The sequence below is a fragment of the Centruroides sculpturatus genome, unplaced genomic scaffold (genome assembly GCF_000671375.1).
Source record: "Centruroides sculpturatus isolate CEXI.00-Female unplaced genomic scaffold, Cexi_2.0 scaffold372, whole genome shotgun sequence".
NCBI lineage: Eukaryota > Metazoa > Arthropoda > Arachnida > Scorpiones > Buthidae > Centruroides > Centruroides sculpturatus.
In genome coordinates this window covers 422,975-441,083 of record NW_019384553.1, presented here as the reverse complement: position 1 = coordinate 441,083, position 18,109 = coordinate 422,975, and the positions used below count along the sequence as shown (strand labels likewise).

The following is an 18,109-nucleotide window of genomic DNA, read 5'->3' as shown; positions in this document are numbered from 1 at the left end:
TCCCTTAGAAAGTTCTCTCAGAAGGCATCCCCCTTGGCAGATTTTATATTGCAAACAGCATCATATGAATTTTATACAATTAGACTCAAACATGTGCTTAGATTTCATTCCTACATATATATAGGTGATGATTCTTGAAGGTTATACAAGATAAGGAGTGAATTGTTAGGAACATTTTGAATAAAAAAATCATATGAATATGGGTCTTATAGTTTGATATTTTTCTAAATTGTTATTCATCACTGTGAGCTTGGCTTGTAACTTGATTATTTTGTATTTAGAGATAGATGAAAACTTGTTTACACAATGAATGGGCAAACATCAGTAATTATTAGCCTATATTATGAGTGTTGTTGTACACATCAGGAATAACCATGCTGAGATCAGAAACACAGTATATGTGACTCGCATGATGAAAAGTGTATTGAAATGCAAGAAGTTTTGAAAATCTCTTTCAAACATTGTGAAACACATGATTTTATCAATAAATAGCTTTAAAACATTTGATTTTGTATTTTACATTGATTTCTTTTCATCCTGTTCAAAACTATTTCTTTCATTTTATGATTAAAGTAGCTGTAGCCACTTAAGTATTAATAATAAGATCATTGTTTATATGACAGTTTCACAAGATTTTGCTCCTATGGAATAAAGTTTCATGAATTGTGATGTAATTTTTTTTCTTTGAGGGTTTCATGTCACTGTTGATTTAGTGCTGATTTCAGAGATGAACAAGTGATGATACAAACAGAAATCTGAATATATGTCACCTGGTCTTATTAGTTAATTCTGTGTTCCTAAGTTGGAATTTTTTTTATACAGGATTGCATGTACAAGGCAGTGATTTTTCTACTGATTTTTCATATATGTTACCGGCCAAACCCGATTTCACGCCAAACTAGTTTGTCCTAGGCATGTCAGGATATACTAGTTTAGCCTAGGACAATCTAGTTTGGCCTAAATACTTTAGACTTAACTAGTTTGACCTAGGCCAAACTGATTTATGTACTACAAATAGGTGCCAGTGTAAAAAAAGTGATTTTGTGTAATTTGAAATGCCACCACAGTACACCCGGTGGTTAAAGTGTACCTAGGTAACCCCAATGGCGGTGCTTTGGTTAGGCTGGTTTGATTAGGTTAATTAACTACATTTTTAGTAGACGCTTCCTTTTTTTTTTCTTTTGTTCAATAACTAGTGACATTAAACAATGGGCAGCCTGCCAGCGGCTCCCCTCTGGGAGCACGAACAGTCTGAAGTACTGCCATTGAGGCTACCTAGGTACACTTAACCCACCCTGTAAAAATAAATAAAAGATTAAATATTTTATATGTTACACTAAGAAACACAAACAAGTTCATTTTTAATTTTAGTTTGACTTTAAAGTTATTTTTATTATTTCGTTTGAATTTTTGAAAATATTTTTGATTGTTAATTACCTTTAAAAGTGCATGGCTTAATAAAAAAAATGAAAACTGATAAGTACTGATTAGCTTATTTTTATTTTATAGTTTTGTACAAGTGTTGTGTCACTTCTAATCAATACCGTTTTTTATAATTAAGTAGACTATGTTTGAATAAATATTGTTCATCTAATTGATTGCCTTTTAATTTTATTTTAACCATTAATATACTTAAATCAGGCCTGGCCAACCTGCGGACTGTCACATTAAATTGTGTGGCCTGCTAAGCGATATTATATATCTATTAAAACTTTCGTTTTCCGTTTTGTGTATACCAAAACAATTAAATAAATGAAAATTTGCATGTGTCATTGTTATAATGCGCAAGTGTGAGTACGAACTCTTGGTATAACAATGAAAGCTTATTCATTTTGTATTTGTTTTACTTTTTTAAAAGCATGTTTGCCTAAATTGTGGCCCATTGTAATGTTACACGTGATCAAAGTGGTTCGCGAAACAATTTGGGTTGGCCAGGCCTGACTTCAATAATAATTCTAAATCAGTTCGGCCTAGGACAAACTAGTTAAGCCTAAAGTATTTAGGCCAAACTAGATTGTCCTAGGCTAAACTAGTATATCCTGACATGTGTAGGATAAACTAGTTTGGCCTGAAATCAGGTTTGGCCGATAACATATATAATTAAACTGTATGTAATTTTAGTTTCTTGAATTTGATGATTTTGAAAGGTTCTGTAATGTGTCTTCTCTGCACATGTAAAATTTCAACATTGTACATTGTTGACATATGAGATATTGTTTTGTTTACAGAACAATATCCTTGACCAGGCTCACACTGGAAACTCTTCAAACTGTATGATAGCATGAGCTAATATGAAATGAGTTCAGCTGGAAATAAATGCTGGGATGGCTAAAGTGTTTCCCAGAACCAGAAAATGATTTTTCAGGTATAGAATAAACCCGTAAAAATGTTTAAATTGTTGAAGGTCATAGCATTCCAGACTATCTTATGGAGAAAGCATTCAAGGCCATAATGATGTGCAGACCATGAATATCATTACATATGCATAGCTGATAAACATCCATGATAATTGTTTTTGTCAAGTAACTGAAAATTATATCAGAGTAGAAAATTGCTGCCTTATGCATGTGATCATGCAACAACAAAGAAAAATTTATACAATTGCATGCTTGAAGTGGAAATTTTTTGCAGTGGTTTTTGAGGGCCTATATGTAATAAACAGAAAACGTTTTTTGATTGAAATTTTACACAGTTAGATGGATAGCATGTAGCATGAAGATATCATGTAAGCACTGCTAAGTAAGTCAATTTGATGGAAAATGTCCAAGATAAAATTAATAGTAGTAGAAAATCACTTCTATCTCATGTGATTACAGGTTAATTTATTGAATTTCCTGTAAGAACTAGTTATTCGAAAATAATGCTTGTCTTGTCAAAAATCTTTATTTTATAAGTTGCTGTTCAATAGTCATATGTACATTTTAGGATCATTCATCCCCTCTTTAGTATGGAATTTAATGTTGTTCCTATCACATTTGACAAGACATCTTTGAAATAAAACAATTTTAAAAACTTTTTTGATTATTCTTTTTCAAAACTAATAGGGACAGTGTAAAATTCCATATTGAAGAGGAAATGAGTAGTCCCAAATCTACCTATGACTATTCAACAGCAATTTATGAAATAAATGTATTTGATGAAGCAGGAATTGTTTTGGAATAATTAATTCTTATATGAAACAGTAAATATTGTAAAAATGAGCTTTGTCACTTCTTCAATTTGTTGGAATTTTTTTTTGACTGTAAAAACAAGTTCATAGTGACAAAATAGTTTCTTAATTGATGAAATAACACCTCTCAAAAGAGTTTTTCTCTCTCATCTTGGCATTGGTAGGTGATCCTCTAGGCTGTCTTTATTACAGGCAACCTTCAAGTGAGGAAGACACTTCAGCACAGATTGTAGTCCCCCAACCACAGCAAGTGGGACACATGGGATATTTTTAAATTACTTTGATTGCATTTCTTAAAACAATTTTGCTATCTTTAAATGGGATAATTTAATTATTTAAATAGAAAAAATTGTTCTAAAACTCTGTTTTGATTATTTATTTATTTGAGATGAAAAAGTTCTGTATAATTTTAAAATTATTTCTAAAAATAGAAATAATTTTAAAATTATACAGAACTTTTTTCTCAGTATAAAAATTAATTTAAATTTTAATATAAAATAAAAGTTTTTATGAATTTTAAAATATAATATTTCATTATCAAATATTATAATGTTAAGTATGTATTGATTGATATAATATAATTACTGGATCATACCAAATATTTATTTTACTTTCATATTAGGTCAGCAGTAAAGATGAAGATTTCTTAGATCTTTCAGTTGATGTGGATCAAAATACATCAATCACTCACTGTCTAAGGGGTTTTAGTAATACAGAAACTTTATGTAGTGAACATAAATATTATTGTGAAAATTGCTGCAGTAAACAAGAAGCACAGAAAAGGTATGTTAATTTATTTTTCAAATCTTCTAAAGAGGAATTTTTGTTTGTATGAAAATAATAATTTAGAGGTTTAGAACCATACGTTGCCAACTCACTGTTTGGTTCATTTATTTTTAATTTGAACTGTTTACATTAGAATTCTAATTTTTATGAAAACCATAAAAAGTTAATTTATTAAATAAATCATGTTCTGTAATGCTTCTGTGAATTTGGGTTTCAAGTCTATGCTTATAATGTTTGCCAACAAATTAGTTCTAGTTTTGATGGTAAACTTAATGGTTGATAGTATCCATACTGGATTTATGATTTGAGATAAAAAACAAAGAATATACTCTGTATCACTGAAGGAAAAATGTCTATTAGCAATGAATCAGTAACAAATTTTGCCAATGATTTTGCCCTTTTGTCAATGGTGAGTTTCTATTGCAACATTGCCTAAATTGGCAATGTTGCAACAGAAACTCGCCATTGACAAAAGAAATTATGTGGTGATACATTTGCCTCACTGTTGCATTTGACTATAATGTTATTTCAAAGAAGGGAAGAGATTCTTTGAAAATTAGAGTATGATCATTTAGTACTGATATAGATTTCAGAAATGATTTAAAAATTGACCCGACATGAATGAGGTGAGAAATTGTTATACCAGCTATGAGGTGGGTAGGAGATACCCGAAACTTTGATGCCAAATTTTTTATACTATAACTGTATATAAAGATTTTTTTACTTGGGATAATAAGAATAGTATCTATTCAACAAGATGAGTAAATAAAATATTATGTTTAAGATTGAAAAGCATTTTTTTTTTAATTGAAATAACAAAGTGTGTATATTTTCTTTGAAAAAATACAAGTTTTGGTAGTTTAACATTCTTTCGTATAAAATTCTAACAAAATTACAACTTCTTTGGTTAATCAACATAACTATAGTATCTTTCAATTATAAAAATAGAAAAAAAAACTAAAAGGTCTCATGAGATCAATTTGCACAGCACCAACATTACACCTACAAATCAGCACAATCTCCACACATAAAAATCGCATGCTTCATACATTTTGGCTTCTCACACTTCAAACAGCAATGTTTTGATTTCCTATCTGTTTTTTAGTACACTCACCACACCTGACATATTTATTAGCTATTTTTTTTGAAACAGGTAATGAAGGTTCTCCCAGTTGATCAGTAATCACTTTTCAAGTTTCTCTTGGAAGATGTGTTTTTTTGTCTAATGCGAAGACTATCATTTGAGAAATCTAGAAATAAATCTAAAAATACTATAAATAACTATAACTCATAAACTTACTGTCAACTCAAAAATGTAACACCGACTATGAGGTCGGGTGTGACGTACCCCAGCCACCTTTGCTCATGTGTATCTCCCGCTGACACTGGCGGAACACTAAACTCAACACTTCACCTCGCCCCCACTCCCTTACCTCCAGCTACTGTGACAACGGGATTTGCATGGCAACAATAACATTAAATAATCTGTGTTTAAAATCTTCTCGAGTATGACATACCCAACCTCACTCGTGCTGGGTTAAGAAAAATTTGTACACAAAAATTGCACATGGACAATGGATGGTATAGCTGAGTTGTTCAGTATTTCTCATGGAAGCTGCCATGTAATCCTGAAATGGTCTGAACATATGTATATTGTAGTATTCCATTTGATGGGTTCTTACTTGAATATCATTTTTGAGAGCAATGATGCCACTATCAAATCTTCTACACACACACACACAACTCTTTTATTTACGTAATGCCGAAGTATTACATGTCTGGCACCGCTTTGCATAGCCAGTTAACATATAAAAACATTAAATAATTGAAATTACAATTACATATATTATTATATGTAATTGTAATTTCAATTATTTAATGCTTTTAAAGTTCAAATCTACAGTCGACCACCCTATAACACTGTTGATAATTCCGTTTTATATGAATCCCATGTTGTACAAGTCACTTAGATTTTACAAATACGTGTGCCGGACTGTGAATGGCCACATATTTGTAAAATCTAAGTGACTCATACAACATGGAATTCATATAAAACAGAATTATCAACAGTGTTATGGGGGGTCGACTGTATATTGGAGTATCAAGCTAGCATAAAAATTTAATCCATTATTCTAATATGGACACTTCACTTATACATGATACATATTTTTCTCCTTTAAACTTCAAATCAGGGGTGTCCAACCCGCAGTCTGCGGGCTGCATGTGGCCCAGTAAACGTGTAAACAAAACCAATAAATGTTTTAATTTTTTTATTATTTATTCATTTCAGCAGCATAAACTCAAAAAAGAAGTTTTACAAAGCCATAAACTTTTATTCATATTTTATTGGAAAAGAAATATTTTCAAATACTTGGAGATGTGTGAATGAGGAAGGATTACTAAATAAACTAAAGTTGTGACTCAAAGGATTATAGACCCAAATTTGGGGAAAGGAGAGAAAGGACAAAAGATAAAAAGTAGTGAGAAAGGTTAAATAGATTTTCTGTTATGTAAATATTGACCCTTAATTTTCCAACTTTTCTCTCCTTTTCTTGCATATAATTCTTTGAATCACAACTCCAGCTTTATTTAGTATTCCTTCCAACATTGCAAGATTTGGCTACATTGCACCAAATGTGGCTACTTTTTTTTAGTTTGACGTAAGAAATATCATTTGGCGCTTCGGCTACTTTTGGGCTACATCTATATAAATAAAAATGTAAATGTTCATTTGTTCAAAATCTTAAAACTCTGAAAGTTCTTAACCGATCAATTTGAAATTTTGACACAACATTGCATTCAGATACGCACGTGTTTTTATATTATATAGATGTTGAAATTTTCCATGGGGGAAAGGGACAAAATTAAGGCTTGAGGCTTACCATGAAGAATTAGTCTTCTGTCATTCTATTTTAGATGCGATTTTTTGTGTTTTTGATTGCATTTTAATATGCTACGTCAAGCGAATGTACACTAAGAAGGAATTTTTCAAAATTTCCCCCACAGGGAGTGTTATACATTTATAATAGACACATTTTGAGCCACAGCAACACATGGCCTGGTACAGCTAGCATTATTTATAAATATATTAGTTGAATAAAAATGCACTTTAAAATGGAGTTTGTCACTTTTTATTAATTAGAGACCCAAATAAAACAAATATTTGTGTTTTTCAAATAAATTTCCATTTGTCTCTTTTATAATAAATGAATTTATCTATTTCTAAATAAAAATTGAAAGTGTCTGTAGAAGTAATTTTTTAAAATATCCTTTTTTGTGATAGTTTTAATAATTATTATTATAATCTAGACATGTTAATGCTTAAATATACAAGTAGTCCTATATTTAAGGATTAACATGTTAGATTAATATTTTGGATTATCATGTCTGGATTAATATTTGGGCCACAAGTATGTAAAATATATACTTGTGGCCCAAAACTCCTTGACTTCTTCCAATGTGGCCCAGAGAAACAAAAAAGTTGGACACCCCTGCTTCAAATCATACAGTACAAACTCTCAAGTAACTGGATATTTGTCATTGAAGATATAATGTTTGGTAATAAATCAACTCTAAGCATACATATAATTTCCTCACCCACAGAGTTATTTTTTCAGAAACTTACTGATTATGCCAAGTAAAATGAATTAAAAGAAACTAAAATTAACTAGTAGAAATTTATATGTAAAATTAAAAAGCAAGAGCATTATAGATTTGCCTGATAGAGTACAGGTAGTCATTGATTTATGACCATAATTGGTTTCAAGGAACTGGTTGTTAACTGATTTTGTCATAAGTTAGTCTTTACATTTTATGCCATTCTAGTATCATATCTCTAAATATTTTCTTATTTTTACACTCATTAATCTTATGTGAAAACTTTTAACATGTGTCTTATGGGAGAAATGACTACTGCAGAATTTGAATGAGTAGGGTAGGAAAACATCTCTTGCAAAAACATCTTAACTCATATGGGATAACAACAAAACCTAGCTAACATTTTTGTTTTTACCACCAACTGGATGTTGATGTAGTTTTTAAGTATGACAGGAAGTAGTTGTAATTTTAAAACCAAAGAATATTCAAAGAAAGTATAGTCATGGAATTTATTAAACACACTTGAAAGTGATAAAAGTGAAGATTTCTGGAGGATAGGTTACGGGCTGAACAGAGGAGAGAAAGACAAACTGTTTGCCCAAAAGGTGAACGGTTGGCATGTATACTACTGTCAAAATTTGTAAGAACTAAAATAAAACTTTATAGAAAACATAAACATAATCATCATTGCAAATTATCATATGCCCAGCCGGGCATAGCTTGTGGTGCCAAATGTGGAAGCTGCTAAAACAAGTCATTGCTAGACACAGTCAGCAGTTGTGATCTTAAACTAAATCAGTTGTAAGTCAATGACTACCTGTACCAGACAAATATCCAGCAAGCTTGAAACTGGAAGTTGTCTGGATTTATGGATTTTTCTGGTTTTCTGGATACAGGCTAAATATATAATTAATATATTAAGTAAAAAAAAAATAGTTTTGTTTACTTTCCATTGAACATATGTCAGCAGTCATACTGGAACTGGCATCATGTGACATGTTCACCACAGAAACCTAAACAAAGTAATCATATGGTGAAATATAGCTGTACCATAGCATTAGTCACTTTTTGGTATTTCTGGATTTCTGGAAGCCATATATTTGGTTGGTTTTCTATTAATAAATGAAATTGAGATGATAGGGAAAACTAACTAGACTACATTTATAACATTATAAGAACATATGTAATACTATAATTGTAACAGTTTTACGTGTATAAAACTATTAATATGTTGGTTAAAAATTTTTCTAATATATTTGCTGTAAAACTTTGTGGGATTGATGATAACCAAATTTTTAAACATAAGTAATCAATAAATTAGAGAATTTGAAATCAGGTTTTTCTATTCTGATGCATGTTTGAATTTATAATAGATTCTGCTATAATGGAATGAATACTTGATAATTATTTTTTAGATATTTCTTATAAGGTTTTTAATTCAAGCAAATAAGTACAAAAATGTTAAAGAAAATTGGATATTTAGTAACTAATCACACAGTAAGGAAATAAAGAGGAAATTAACTCAGTTTAGAATAAGAATAAGTGAATTTTGACATGAAACCATTGACCATTATGACAATCTTATATGTAAAAATCCTGCAATGACAATGTTGCAGTTAAGAGAAAATAGATACAGTAGGGCCTCGATTATCCGACCCCTGATTAACCGACCGTCCTAGTCGGCAAATTTCAAATGTCCGCTAGTGATATGGTGCTACAATATTTGGCTATGTCTTGCCTACTTTAATATTATTTTTGTGTGTTTTAGCTGGCAACACTCATTCGACCATGAAAGGGAGCCAGTATTTAAACGAGGTTTACTTTTCTAATTTTTAACGATACAATAGCGACAATTATTATTTTAAAAAATTTTTGTTAGGCATAACATCGATGAAAATTCAATGCGAAGTAGGTTAATAGTGATATACTAATATACTAATTACATGGTATATAATAATATACTACACTAATAATGGATTTTTTCATACTTTTCGGTTATCCGACTTTTCAATTATCCGACCAATCCCAGTCCCCAATTGAGTCGGATAATCGAGGCTCTACTGTATANGATATACTAATATACTAATTACATGGTATATAATAATATACTACACTAATAATGGATTTTTTCATACTTTTCGGTTATCCGACTTTTCAATTATCCGACCAATCCCAGTCCCCAATTGAGTCGGATAATCGAGGCTCTACTGTAATGCACTTTATGTTTCTAATTTCTTGCTAAAGGTTTTATAAAAGTTGCAAATTGTGATCAAGAAAAATTTTTATTGGACTGTAATTTAAGAATGAGAGCAAGAAAGAGTTCTTGATTTATAGTTATATTTAGTTATTAGGTAACCAAAAAGTTCTGTCATTTTTTATGAAACTACAAAGTTTAAAGAATGTTAAACGCAATACACAATAGATGGTACTAAAATTCTAGCAATATGTTAATCAAGATTTAATGCTGACTCATCTTATATAGAGAAGCGGAAAGGTTATCTCTTAATATTATAAAAATTGACCTGAAGATGAGTACTCCAAACTCTATAATTCATGCTTGTATGTTATATGAGTTTAAACTTGGAACAAATGCTGTGCAAATGGCTCAAAAATATGCCAGGCTTTTGGACAAGGTTCTGTCAGCACTTGCACTACCCAAAGGTGGTTTATAAAATTTTCTTTTGGTGATGAGTCGCTTAAAGATGTGCCACGAGAAGGGCTGCCATATGTCATTAATAATGATGAATTACAGGCTGCAATTGAAGAAGATTCTGCTCAAACTTGTCAGATAGTAGCACAAAAGTTCTCCCTAAGTGATGAAACTGTCTGTTTACATTTGCATAGTCTTGGGAAAGTTTACAAGCTCAGCAAATGGATGCCTCATCAATTGACACTTGCCAATATTGTGCGTATGGTGGACTGCAAATGGAATTATTCACTATGAACTTGTACCATCTGGCCAGAATATTACTGCTAACGTCTACAGTGACCAACTCTGTCGAGTTCACCAATCACTTTTGAAAAAACAGCCAGCTTTAGTAAACCATAAAGGCATTCTTTTCCTACACGATAATGCTATAGACATCATGTTGCGCATGTGACCTCTGACCAATGTTCACTCTAAGCTGCGCGGCCATACACTGCTCAAATTGTTGCCGCGCACGAGAATTTATGTGCCGCGCAGGCGAGCATGCACACACTGATTTGAATTGTTGTTTACTTATTTCTCTTTCTGTCTGATGATTATTGATGCATATATTTCGATTAAATACATTAAATCATTGACAAAAGATAATATTTTGTATAAAAGTATGTTTTAAAATGAATTTTAATCTCTACTTTATAATTAATTATTTTAATTTTTATAGGAAAAAATAAGATTTTATATATATGTTTTTTTGCTCAGAGAAGTATATGTTCCGCTCATCTACGAAAAAAATTAGAGGAAACATTGCCTCTGACATAATTCAGACCCTTGGATGGGAACCTCTTTTGCACCTTCCTTATTTCCCTGACATTAGCCCTTCTGACTATCACCTATTTTTAAGCCTAGATAATCATCTGCAAAATCGACAGTTCAGAAATAGAGGGGTTATAGAAATGGAGTTAGGGAAGTTTTTCAACTCTAAAGATTGTGACTTTTATAAAAATGGAATTTATAAACTTGTTTCCCGTTGGGAAAAGGTTATCGAATGTGAGGGTGGTTATTTTGATGAATAAATTGTGTTATTTCCTATACATTTTTATATTTGTTTTCTTTTGACAAAAAAACGACAGAACTTTTTTGGTTACCTGATAGTTACATTTTGAGATTGAGTTGTTATATTTCAACACTTCTGAATTAGAGCTTCATTTGCATAATTTTGTAGTAAGATTTGAATGTTGAATAGAATGCATTCCACTAATTAATATCTTAGTCATATTTAAATCCTAAATACTTTTCTGTATATATTTTTGTAAATAGATGTTGGAAAATACCCAAGTTAAGCAAAACCATTCCTTGTAAGCATGTGTAGTATGCAAATTAGCAATATATAAAAGAACATTGCCAGACTGGTACAGTAAGCTAGCCTTTACCTCTGCTAGTCACTGAGTCACAGTGGAATTGTAAGTTATCAGTGTTGATTAAGGATTTTTCTTCTTCTGGGATCTTTCCTGTAATCAGGTTGTGATTTTAGATTTTGGAATAATTGTAATTTGTAATTTTTGTTAATAATAATAATGTAATTACTGGATTGAAATTGTAACATTTGAGCTTTATAATAATTGTTTTTGTTGTTGTAATATAGTTTTGTTTTAAGTCAGAAAGTTCAGCACTGGCATTTTTAGTTTAGTTTAATAAAGATTTTTATTTTTTAATGAACTCTAGTGCAAGGTTTTTCTAGTTTATGTTTTGGATTTTGCAATAATAATCTTAATATTTAAATTATTATATATATATATATCAGTGGTACCTCCAGTATACGCCTGCTTTAGAATACGTCCAATTCAGAATACATCCTGTTTGGATGAAACAAATTTTGCTCGGTATACAACTTAATTCAATTATACGCACCATCTATGAGCAAGTAGCAATATCAGTGTACTAGACCAGACTAGACATTCGCGGTGCCACGGTTTATAACTTTGTTAAATTTCTTCTGATTTTAATTTGTATGTAAAATTTTATTATTTTTATTAATCGTGAATTGCAGAAAGGCAAATGAAAAGCAACAGAAAACAAAAAAAAAATGACTAAAATCACAACGGAACTGATAAAGGAGATTGTTGAGAAATATGAAGGTGGCATGCATGTTCGAGATTTTAACTGTTGCATACCGTATTCCGAGAACGATGATATCGACAATCGTGAAAAATAAAGACATTATTAAATCTGATAACGTTGCCAAAGGGGTTAAATCAATTTCTAAACAGAGATCAAAGAATTAGATCATGTTGAGAAATTGCTTTTGCTTTGGATAACTGAAAAACAATGTGCTGGAGGCAGCATATCAGAAGCAATTATTTGCAAGAAAGCTAAAAAGATACATGCTGATCTCATGAAAAATCAAGCAGGAACTATTCAGGAAAGTGAGATGTTTAAAGCCAGCCATTTTTTTTACATGAGAACGGATTAATCATTTTTACATTACTTCTTATGGGAAAGGTTGGTTTGGTATACGTCCAATTCAGTATAAGTCCAAACATCAAGAACAGATTAAGGTCGTATACTGAGGTTCCACTGTATATGAAAAATTAATTATACAGATGTCATCTAATTTGGACTAAAGATTGTAGCATAACCACAAATCTTTAGTACAAATTATGAAATATTTGTGTATTTAAATTAGTCAAACTCTAATACAATAATTAATCTTGTTTTATCATTTAATTATTAGTATAATTAGTATAAGATAAAGTAAAAAATTAAATTAGAAAAGAATAATAGTTTCAATTTGAGAATAAAAGTATTTGATAGAAAGCACTCATTATTTTGAAGTAAAGGTCATTACCTTTATTTCAAAATAATGTGTGCTTTCTATCAAATGCTTTTGCCAACAACCTATACTTTCTTGTATGGTCATTGGCCAGTTTTTGGATATCTATTGGATAGCTTCTAGTGCAGCACTTTCAACTTCTTGTAATAACCAGGGCTGTGGAGTCGGAGTCAAAGTCGGAGTCGTCAAAAAATCCACCGACTCCGACTCCCTTTTTACTTAACAACTTGTTATGTATATGAAACAGAGTCGGAGTCAGACGGTAAGGAAAAGTTGGAGTCGGTAGATTTTTACGCGACTCCACAGCCCTGGTAATAACTGAAATTCCCTCAGATGCTTCTTTAACCTTGGGAGATGATGAAAATCTGCTGCAGTCGTCAGGGAAGAGGGCAGCTATGAGAACACAGAAATACCATTTTTAGGCAGGTATTGTTGGGTACATTCTATGTGCCACATACATAACAAATGGCTCACTACATGTGTAATGTATCCTGAGATTATCATGGAGGATCCTGTATATGGATCCATGTGATATACCTAGTGTCAGCTAGATTGTTTATTGATTGCCAATAGTCTTGTCAAACTTTCTTCTAAACAATAACTTTATTATGCACAGATACTGGTCTGCCTGGATGTGGATCACTTCCATATTTTCTTTGAATGTCTTGTATCATTTGTACACTGTGTCTTCATTGATGTAGTGTCTTCACCATAAACTATTCTTAATATTTTTAGAGTTTTGCTACTAGATATCCCACAAACTTACAGCAAAATTTAATGTTAATCCATTGTCACATTTTCAATGTTTCAAATTTTGTAAGCAGTCATCTGACACTATTTTTACTATGGTAGAATTCTTATTTCACAGTAAATCTACTTAGCAAAGCTTGTCAAACATGTTATTACATTAATAATAATAGTCTTTGTGATTTTTGTGACAGATATGCTGAATGCTAAATTTTACAGGTTACTCAACTTATGAATTATCAACGTTTAGACTTATGAATGATTTGAACATATATCTAAAATTTAAATTTTCTGCAGATTGTGGAGTTCTCTTGCCACTCATGGGGTGGTGTTAGACAATTTTGGCCAGTAATAAATAATAAATTTTTAATAAATAGTTAATATTGGCTTATTTCTATTGCATATTGTTATTTTTTTTGTTTTTGCACAAATCCTGAATGATCTATTTCCTTTCATAAGGTGGTGTTGAAGTCAGTAATGTTAGAGTAACAATGTTTTTCACTATTGTTTGCAATTTTTATAAACTTTTATGATTATTGCTTCAAAAATGTGTCCAAAACATACTAGTAAATCTAGCAGTAGAGATAAATGCAAGAAGTGTGGCTATTACAAGCTCCACAAAGTTTCTTGTTAAAATAATAGGACCCACTTCTCAAGCATTTCTGAAAAACAGGCCTTTAAAAATCATTTGAAGCTGTTTGTGTTTAGGGCCACAAGTTCACCAAGTTTCGTTTTAATCAGAAACCTGAATATCTGGCTCTCTCCATAAGTATGTTAGGGTACATCCTACATGGCAGCGTCCAGCAACAGTGAGCGTGCTTCCAAGTGGAATGAACAAACTGGTTCAAGCAAATGTGCGTGTCCGGAGTAACCACATTTAGCATGCAGTGACCATCAGATGATGCTTCTACACGTGCATGCAGGAAGCAGCTACTAAGCAACTTTAATCACTGCTTCCAAAGAAAAAAATTGCTGAATTTGTAGATGAATGAAAACAGAATGACAAATAAATTGTGTATATGTTGTATGTACTGTACTTTAATTAATAATCTTTTACAAAATCAGAAATCATTAAATTATGTTAAAAAGTTTTATTTTTAAAACATTACATTAAAATTTATTATTCTATGAAGATTCTTTATATTTGTTGTGTATCTAGTTAGTGAACAATTACCCATCAAATTTACCATTTTAACGCTTGTCATATTTTCCGTAGCAAGCATTTGATGAAGTCATCTTGCCACCATTTTGTAAACAACATACGAGAGACTTCTGTCCAGAGTGGACTTGAGTTGGACACACGTACAAAGATTCTTTCCGCTCATGATTGCTGGGTGCTGCCACATAGGATGTACCCTTAATGTTTCGAATGTAGATTTTTTCACTAACTAGTAAGCAGTAACAATTGGGTAAATGAGCATAATGTATTCTACTAAGGAGATTGAAGAATAAACCACTAACAATAAGTGGTTATTCTGTGTACAAATGTACTTTGTAGGTTAGTTTTGACTTGGAAGTCTAACATCTTCATAAGTAGGGGAACACCTATATTAAACTCCATGTACTGAACAAGAAACTGAAACCAGAATTTGCCTATCAAATCAGAATTTTGAATTATAAGTTACAAATGTTATATAACATATTCTTTTGTTGGTGTTGATCAATGCTGTTGAGGACTTTTCCACCTCCAAGATTGGTGAAATAATTGATTTTGTAGTGTGTGTGAACTGTAAATAGTTTACATATCAGTGTGTATGCTTCTAGCTCAGGATAAAGAAAATGAAGTGGGTTATACATGTCATCCATAATAAAATGGCAATGGTGTACTTATGCCAATTTTTCAGATATATTTTGTTATGTATGTGGCAAATCCAGTGCAATCAATTACAGCTAATTTCATTGGTATGGAATATGGATTATATTCTTCATGTTAAATCTTCCTATTGCTGAAGAACATGTCACAAAAGTAGGCACAAGCTCAAAAAGATTTGCTATGCAACATTAGCTACTAATTTGTAAAGTAACTGACCATTGAAATGCTAGAAGACAGTCTGAATTGATCAACTATTATTAGGTATTATTTTTGTGAATTCTTCACTGCATTTATTTTCATTTATATGTAGCATCTCACATTATACTTGTATGGTGGAGTATATAGTAACTTGAAAACTGTTGTGGAAAAAATAATGGCATTTTTGGAATGAGTATATTTAAATTAGTGTAAATTACTGTCTCATCTCTGTTGTTAAAAATTTTTCAATTTTGAAGATTGGTATAATTGAATGGTAACACCGTATTATGGGCTAATAAATTATACAGGATAAGAAGAGGAAAATAAGTTTGAGATGTTTTGACATGTTTGTGATACTGAATTTAAAGAGAATTGTGGCTAATTTAATTTTTCTTTTTATTAAGATGAAATTATCATAAAATTCATTAAATATTTTAAATCATTTTCATTAACATAATTCTAATTTATAGATTATGCATATTAATATTTTTTCTTTAATTTTTAGGATGAGGGTAAAAAAGTTACCAATGATTCTGGCACTCCATTTAAAACGATTCAAATACATGGAGCAACAGAACAGGCATACTAAGTTATCGTATCGTGTAGTATTTCCACTTGAACTTCGCTTGTTTAATACTGTAAGTTTCTCAAAATACTTTGAATTTGTTTTTAAATATAATTTTGTAATAAATATACCATAAAGAATTGATTTATTCAAGTTATCAAATTTGAATGTAACCAAAAGAGTTTCAATCATATATCAGTATTAATGATAACAGATATTTCATATACAAATATAGTATGACAGCAGATTTGGTTGATAGTTTCAATTATTCTATGACTAGTAGCCTGAGATGCCCCCTAGTGTGCGTTCTTTACAAATTCCCATGAGGCACGGTTCCTTTGACTTTTTTGTTCCTATCAATATGCTCTACAGCTCTGTTAAAGTCCCAATCGTGTCATACGGATCTAGATTTCTAACTATTAAACATTCTATAAATACTTTAAAATAGTTTAATTTGTTTATTTACCTTTGCTTGTAAACCTCGATTTTAAATGTATCTGCCATTTTTTCAACAAATTTCCCATGAGTCAATGTGTGATGTTCACTGACTTGTGAGTGACGGGATATTGTAAATGTGCTGCACAAGGTTAATCATGGCATATAATAATTGTTTATACCATTCCATGGTATAAATAATATATTCATTTCAATAATAAATTCCTATTACAAATAAAAATAATTTACTGTTAATTTAAAATCATCTCTAGGGCGCCTCTAGTGTCTGTTTTTGGCATACTGTTATGAGGACGAACACGCGTTCAATGGGTTATATAGATAATTATTTCCATATCAGTAATGAGCAGTTATCTGAGAACTTAAAACAAATGCATAATTGAATCTCCAATTTTTAAACTTTCTTAAATCCTACTTTATTGGAGAATATACTCTTATTTATTATTAACTTAAATTTTCCTAGTAAAACTATGCAAACAATTTCACTTCATTGTTTATATATGATTTGAACCTAATATCATTGTGTCTTTAAAACAATATGAACCTATTAATGTCAATTTTGATATTATTTAACTAAAACATTCTTTAATATCCATTATGATATTAATTTTGTTTATATTATAAATTTTTATTTCATTCCTAAGTTTGTTTGTCAGAAACCTGCTTCTTGATATATTGACTTTATCTTTGACAGGTTCTAACTAATACAAATTAATAAAAAGTATAACACATGGATTTGAGATATGAACAAAAAGCTATCTTTAGACAGGATATTTTGTGGAAAAAATTGACTGTAATGCCAAAATGTAAAATCTAGAAAATTGCAGACAAGTTTCCATCATAGGGAAGTTCTACTTTTCACAAGATTTAGTGTATATTGTTTGTTATATCTGTTTTTAGCATGCTCCACTGTAGTGGTGAAGTGCTTACGTTAGGACTTTTGTCTGTTTGTCAGATGTCCACGTGCATGTGCAATGACTTCACTTTTGTTGCCTAAGTGTTATGTTCCATTCAATCCATTTATTGTGCATGTCCATGCGCATGTGCAACAACTACTTGATTCCAAGAATTTATAAAATTAATATTTGATTCACATTTGTGGAGCATGCTATCAATTGGCTTGACCAAGCTTATTTCAGTCTAATGTAAATTATTGAACTTATAAGAAATCTTAGATTGTATTTAGTATTGTAGTAAAAAAAATAAGAAATTCTGATTGGAACTAAAAACACACTGTATTGAATAGTTTTGCTTGTCAAAAGAAATCATAAATATACAAACAAATTTATTATTATTGTGTGTGT

At 30.8% G+C, this 18,109-nt stretch overlaps 1 protein-coding gene across 2 annotated transcripts in view; it reads left to right on the top strand.

Annotated features, from left to right (window-relative positions):
- LOC111623741 (ubiquitin carboxyl-terminal hydrolase 46-like) overlaps positions 1 to 18,109 on the top strand; it is a 61,752-nt gene that overhangs the window by 39,174 nt on the left and 4,469 nt on the right. For both annotated transcript variants that reach the window (XM_023366437.1, XM_023366436.1), the window contains exons 6-7: positions 3,792 to 3,952; positions 16,293 to 16,425. In XM_023366437.1, coding sequence (XP_023222205.1) covers positions 3,792 to 3,952; positions 16,293 to 16,425 — 294 coding nt within the window. The remainder of the gene's footprint in view (positions 1 to 3,791; positions 3,953 to 16,292; positions 16,426 to 18,109) is intronic.